This window comes from Cydia splendana, chromosome 6 (genome assembly GCF_910591565.1).
Source record: "Cydia splendana chromosome 6, ilCydSple1.2, whole genome shotgun sequence".
Lineage (NCBI taxonomy): Eukaryota > Metazoa > Arthropoda > Insecta > Lepidoptera > Tortricidae > Cydia > Cydia splendana.
Window position 1 is genome coordinate 24,176,033 of NC_085965.1, and position 7,315 is coordinate 24,183,347.

General features: G+C 41.1%; 1 protein-coding gene across 2 annotated transcripts; it reads right to left on the reverse strand.

Annotated features, from left to right (window-relative positions):
• Window positions 1-3,062: 3,062 nt before the first annotated feature.
• Window positions 3,063-7,096, reverse strand: LOC134791533 (uncharacterized). 2 transcript variants are annotated; one of them, XM_063762582.1, is made up of 2 exons: window positions 6,233-7,096; window positions 3,063-3,422 (listed from the first exon to the last, which is right to left on the reverse strand). In XM_063762582.1, exons 1-2 carry the CDS (start codon window positions 6,999-7,001, stop codon window positions 3,418-3,420), a joined length of 774 nt encoding a protein of 257 aa, XP_063618652.1. In that variant the 5' UTR covers window positions 7,002-7,096; the 3' UTR covers window positions 3,063-3,417. The 2 variants fall into 2 exon arrangements, with proteins under 2 accessions (XP_063618652.1, XP_063618651.1); XM_063762581.1 differs by having other exon boundaries at window positions 3,064-3,431.
• Window positions 7,097-7,315: the final 219 nt, after the last annotated feature.

The window sequence follows — 7,315 nt, forward strand, 5'->3', positions numbered from 1 at the left end:
TGACAGGAATTATAATTTCCCAGACGGACTCGAGAAAATTCCTGATTACATACATATTTATTAAAGTAATAGGTACACGAATTTAGTGTTAAACATGATCTTGTTTTTCATTCATGCGTCGCGCTCTTAACAATGCGTTAAAACTAAAAATGGAAAAATAAAAACTTTTTACAAAAAAAAGCAAACCGACTTCAAAAAGGATGAAATAAAATATTATCCTTTTTGAAGTCTATGCGTTACCAACTGATATGTTTGAAGTCGGTGCCAAGCCAAGTAGTAACAATACCAGTCAAAATAATCAGCTTTATGGCTATAAATCCCATTAGAACTGCACTAATAACTATTACAAATGTGTAAGTAATTTTGTCTGCCTCTTTGTCGCCTTTTCAAGGCTAAACAACTGAACCGCTTTAGGTAAAATTTGGCAAGAAGGTAAATTTCTTAAATTGTTTTATATTTTGAAATGTAGTCCTCTGGATAAGGGACGGGAAATTACTCAGTCCCAATCTCACACTTGCGTGCTATAGACTGTTCGAGCATTAGTAAGAAATGCTCTTTAAAAAATACGACGAAAAATAATGCATTGGATTTCCACTAATGTGCCGACAAACATGGTACAGACTGCGCCAAGAAGGTTTGATCGTGTGTTCTGAGGTGTGTTCTTAAGCCTCCTCCACACTCGTGCGCGAATCGCGGCGCAAAGCCGCGAACGCGAGTGTGGAGTCCTGAACGCAGACCTGCGAAATCGACTCCACACTCGCGTTCGCGGCTTCGCCCGCGATTCACGCGCATAGTCTGGAGGGGGCTTTAGATACAATCGACGTCAAATATATATTTACACTTTTGCACCTTACTCCTTTGTAATAAGGCGAAAAGTGTAAACATATTTTTAACGTCGACTGTACCTACAGAAACTACTACGTTCATTGTCGTCGTGTAAGGCAATCCAACGTAGGTACATCCTTATCGAATCGCACCAAAATCATGGTATGCTTCAAAATTTGGCTTGGCACCGACTTCAAACATATCAGTTGGTAACGCATAGACTTCAAAAAGGATAATATTTTATGAATCAGTATAAACGAAGTAACAAAATTTTTGTAAGGAAATTCAGGTCACCAAAATATTACGTAAGTTGAAAACATGATTTTTTGTACATATAGATATTGTGTTGTTTTCAATGTGATCTGATAGGTTTTGTAAATATTTGTTTAATATTTGAATATTTTACGTGGCCTCCGCGTCGTCGCGTCCTTGCCGGCCGGTAACTGTGAGGTAACTCAGGTAACTAAGAGCGGGTGGGCGGCACTTTCAACGGGAGGCAGGGAGTGTCCATACTGTACGTTAGTACTATTTATTATACTGTGCTATTGCGACAGCAGCAGTGTTGCAGTAGCGCAAACGGTTGATGTTAATGTCAATTTGGTTGATAATTTAACGGCCTCCTAGCCTAGTCGGTAGTGGCCCTGCCTAGGAAGCTAGAGATCCTGCGGGTTCAAATCCTGGTGAAGGCATTTATTTTTGTGTGTATCAATGATATTTGTTCCGAGATGTGGATATTGTGGATGTTTTCTTAAGTAGGTATTCAAGTATTTATCTATACCTATCTGTCTACCTATTACATAATTATATCGACGTCTAGAACCCACAATATAAGTTTTATTTAGCTTACTGTCAATGTCACATTATAGTCGCACCAAGAAAAGTCTGCAGCGGATTAGATAGCCCACGCAGTGTAAGTGTTATTTATACGTCATAATTTCATAGAAGTTTGATGTTAAAAATGACACTTGCACTGCGTGGGCTATTAAAATCGCTGCAGACTTTTCACGGTCTAACTCTAACAGTAAAGTCATGCCGTAATCATTTTGAATACCTTCGTCCCGTAACTTCTGCTGTTGACTGCACTATTTTTCTCGAATGCATCGAACTACGGTCCACTCATAAAGAGGATTGCGATTAAATTGTCCAATAGAAACGGTACTTCACCATCTGTCTGTCTGCGCAATATCATAAACAGTTTACGATCTGGTTTACTGGAAGCTTGTTAACTCGGTTACTGTCTTCGTCACAACGTACAAATTAAAGATTTTAAGGCGGTTAAAAAAGATGGAATGGGTTGGTGGACTGTATTTGAATAAAAAGGTAGATTTTACCTTCAATAATAAGTAAATTTAATTATGTTTTAGTATTTACAAAGAATTGGATAAACACAGCATTTGACACGACCAATCAATAAAATCCGATGATCTATAATGTCAGTTTCTTTTTTAAGACAATTTTGAATTTATAACAAGAAAGAAGAATAAAGCCTCCAAAGAGTCTGCAACAGCGGTACCTAGCTTGGTAAAACTATATTGTCGGACTTAGGGGCCTACAAGCAAAATCCCTGCAATACTTTAGATCATGTATAAATCGTTATAGACAAACTCAATTATCAATATAGCAATTCATTGAAAATCAGGGTTGGCAAATCTAGCAAAAAACCCAAACTTAGACAGTCGGCCCGACTCGAACTTTAACTCTTAATCAAACGGAATACTTTTTATGAGATTTTATAAAACTAAGAATGGTTTTAAGATAATAAAATTTGGGTGCGTAGATTACGAAAAAATATATTTAAAAAAATTAAGTGGGGAGGAAAGGGGGGTTTTGCGGTGGGAAATAATTTCCCGTTATCCGTTACGGAATAGCAAAACTTTGAATGAAATGGGAAATAGTTTCTGTTGTATTTGGGAAGGGCACGAGTGAAACAACCGATGGCTATAGACACACTGCTTTATTGCACATGTACGTACGTAGTAATGGAAGCGGGGTGGTGCGCTCACGCACACATACATAACAATCCTCCCATAGTTTACAACTAGACTAAATACAAAGATTACTTAAAATAGGGTTTATAATTAACTTTGGGACGGTTTCGTTTGACTCTGTCCTGGCCGACAGTGGTAGCCGGGTTGAGTACACTTGGATCATCTGGCCCTTCTACTGGGGTCCGACTCGGCGTCCTCGAACCGTTCCTGTGGGTCGTCGTCGGGCGGCGGCATAGGATCTGTTAATTCGGCGCCTTCTGGACTTCGATCGGCTATTTGACCGCCTTCTCCTCCCTCACTATTTTGCACTTCGCTGCCGGTAGTAGTACCCGTCGAGGAAATGTTTTGTTCTGATGAGAATAAATCTTCTAGAGAGATGTCATCTAGAAACGAACCGTCCTCTTTTCCCTTGTATAACATTAATTGATCTTTATGTTTTTTATGCTTATCTAAATGCTCACAATCTTTTACTAAATATACCACTTTTCCCAACTTTTCCAAAATTATACCCTTACACCATGTAAACTTATTAGTATTAAAGTTTTTTTTATATAAAACTTTATCGCCTATATTAAATTCTTGTTTATTTTTACCACTATACGCCTTACTCTGTAAACACTGTTGATTTTTTACATAATTATCCAATGACGTGTGCGAGGTGGACGCAGTCGAAGGGTTAAGTAAATCTAGGCGTGTCCGAAGTTTGCGGCCGAAAACTAATTGAGCAGGCGAGTGCCCCGTCGTGGAATGTATTGAATTCCTGTAGTCAAAAAGAAATTTTTGTAACTTATTATTACAATCTTTAATATTTCGACTATTTATTAAACAGGATTTAATTCCCTTTTTGACTATTTTCACGGAGCTCTCTGCCTGCCCATTGCTAGCCGGGTGGTACGCCGGTGACGTCACCGGTGTTATGCCGTTCAACAAACAAAAATCCTTAAACTCTTGTGACGTAAATGCGCACCCGTTGTCACTACCTATCACTTGCGGTAACCCGAACCTAGCCATGAACTCGTACAACTTTTCGCACACCGCCGACGTGTTAGTGCCGTTTTTCATATTATAGACCTCAACCCATTTACTATGAGCATCTACGATCACTAGGTAGGTGTTGCCATTAATTGGCCCCAAAAAATCTAAATGGATCCTCGTAAAAGGATCCGTAGGGAATTTCCAAGGAGCTAAAGGTGCACGACTGGGTGCCGGCCTCAACTTAATACAAGTTTCACAAGAACCTATCATTTGTTAAATCTTTTCGTCGATCTTAGGAAACCAAAATTTGGACCGAGCCTCCGCTTTGGTTTTTACTATTCCTAAGTGAGAATTATGTAACTCTGATAACGCGCGTGACTGCAAAGTCGCAGGAATTACTACCTTATGGCCTCTCATCAAACAGCCGTTTTCATATGATAACTGCAATCTACATTGGAAGTAGGGTTTTAACTTATCGTCGTTAATTTTCTTAGGCCAGCCTTTACAAACGTAACCTATCACCTTACTTAAATCTGGGTCAGCCTTTGTTTGATTACGCAACTCGTCTGTAGTTAACGGTAAGCATCCTTCGATAACAAAATTGATGTATGACGCACGATCATCTGCTATGAACGGGTCTAGTCCCTCCCCGCGCGCGCGCCCCCGCTGTGGCCCTACGCTGTTATCGCCGTTGTCAGGTAAACAAGCTCGAGACAGATAATCTGCACTATTCATGGCACTCCGGATATACTCAATTTTATAATTATATGCGCTTAAAAAAATTGCATACCTTTGCAACCGATTAGCCGTAACTTCGGAAATGCCCTTATACGGCCCGAAAATGGAGATTAGAGGTTTATGATCGGTACGTAAAGTAAAGGGCACCGACCTCCCAAATAAATACTGATGGTAGCGTTTAACTGCGAACACGATTGCCGTGGCTTCTTTTTGAAGTTGCGAATAATTTTTTTCTGCCGCGTTAAGCGTACGCGAAGCGAATGAAATAGGCCTTTCACTGTTATCTGGCTGTATTTGACTCAAAATGGCACCAAGGCCGTGAGGTGATGCGTCAACGGTCAAAACTAGATTAGCATTTGGGTCAAAATGGGCTAAAACTTGTTCCGAGGCCAGGCTTTTTTTTATTTTTTCAAATGCTTGGTCATGCTCCTCTCTCCAACACCACTTAACCCCTTTCTTCAACAAATCATACAACGGTGAAAGTATCATGGATGCCCCTTGCACAAAATTACGGTAGTAATTTACTAAACCTAAAAATGATTGTAATTTATTTACATTGGTCGGTACAGGCGCTTCCAGGATTGCTTTCACCTTGTCGGGTGATTTGTGAAGCCCGTTTTTATCTATTATATAACCTAAGTATTGCACTTGCTCCTGAAAAAATACGCATTTTTCTTTTTGCAAAGTTAACCCTGCGTTTTCCAATCTTTTTAAAACTGCGTTTAATCTTTGCAAATGTTCCGTGTCGTCTTTACCGGTTATTAATATATCGTCCAGTAAACACAGTACTCCTTCCATACCACTAAGCAAATTATCAATCGCGCGCTGAAATATAGCCGGGGCACTAGCCAACCCAAAAACTAAGCGTGTGTAGAAAAATAAACCACGATGCGTATTTATGCAGGTAAGATGCTGGGACTCCGGCTTTAACTCAAGCTGAGTGTACGCGGAAGATAAATCTAGCTTTGAGAACGTTTGTCCTCCGTGTAATTTAGTGAACAGCTCTTTAATTGTGGGTAACGGATATTGTTCCACACACAGCTGCTTATTAATGCTGACCGAGTAATCTGCACAAATACGCATGGTGCCATTATTTTTTAACACCGGAACTATTGGAGATGCGTATTCCGAATACTCAACAGGCTTTAATACACCTAGACTTACTAAGCGGTCTATTTCTTTGTCTACTTTTCCCTTTAGAGCAAATGCTAACGGTCGCGCCTTGAAAAAAACCGGTTTCGCGTCTGGTTTAAGCTGCAACCCGACTTTGTACTTATTAAATAGGCCTAAATCATCTGAAAACACTGCCGGATAATTACTTTGCAATATTTCCAGTTTATCCCGTTTTTGCGTACAGTAATTAACTGGTGTTGTCATTTCTAAGTTAAATGCTGAAATGAAATCTCGACCTAAAATCGGCGGGCCACCATTGCGAATAATGTAAACATCAATCAGCTGTGTGCGTCCCGCGTATTCTATGGACATTGGCGCCATACCTATGGAGGCCAGGTTACCGCCGTTATATGACGCCAGATTTTTCTTAGGCGCGCAAACCGTCACTTTAGAGAAATGCTTGTTGAATAGCCGCGGCGACATCGCCGTGACCGCTGCCCCGCTATCAATTTCAAACTGTAACGGCACGCCTTGTACGGTCACCCATTCTAACATGGGTTCCCCCTTTATGGAACGAATATTAAACAACTTACCGTCGTCTCCCTCGCTCACGTCATTCGCCATAATGCACTTTACTGATTTGCACATTTTTTTTAAATGGCCTTTACCGCGGCATTTCTTGCATCGATAATTAGAAAAACGACATTCGGCCGTCTTATGGTTTGAATAACCGCACACCGCACATTTTTCACGGGCCGAATCCTTGGTCTCGCTGGTGATCTTGAACAGCTGGTCGCTCGTCGAGGCCGTTTGTCCCGCACCCGCCGACACCTCCCGCGCGCAGCGCACCGCGTTAGCCAACTCCACCGCCTTGGTAAGCGTCAGCTCCTTGAGGTCCTGCGTGAAAACCTTGTCCCGCTCCCGTCCCGGCAGCATGCCCATCATAAATCTGTCGCGAAGAACTTCCTCTACGTTTGTGAAGTCGCAATCCGCTGACAAACCACGTAGCCTTGCCGCCCATTGGGTATGCGTCTCTCCGTTTTGTTGAACGGCCGAATAGAATTTGTACCGTTCACTAAACCCAAACACCTTTGGAACAAAGTGGTTTTCCAACAATTTTAATACATCTTCGTACGGCACTTCTTCAATCTTCTTGGGCAACGCTAAGTCCGCTGCGAGTTTGTAAGTACCGTCAATGAGTGTGCTAAGTAATATCGCTCGCCTTTGTTCGCCTCCCGCGTCTGACGTCGCATTTATTTTATTTGCCACAAACCATTGCAATAAGCGTGATTTAAACGTTTTCCATGTCTGCGAATGGTGATCAAAAGTAGGCAAAATTCCGAAATGCGCACTGGTAGACATTTTTATTTTCGCGTAGGTAGATCGCCGCCAATGTTGTATTTGGGAAGGGCACGAGTGAAACAACCGATGGCTATAGACACACTGCTTTATTGCACATGTACGTACGTAGTAATGGAAGCGGGGTGGTGCGCTCACGCACACATACATAACAGTTTCCCATTGTCCGGTTGTACGGTTAAGAACTTTTTACTAGTTAGTAGCTCCCTCCGGCTTTGCTTGGAATTCAAGTATGATTTTTTTAACGTTATCTTCAAAAGTCAAAGAAATAAAAGAAAAAAGAAGACAAAAAGAACGCACAGGTTTTTTGTGTAATC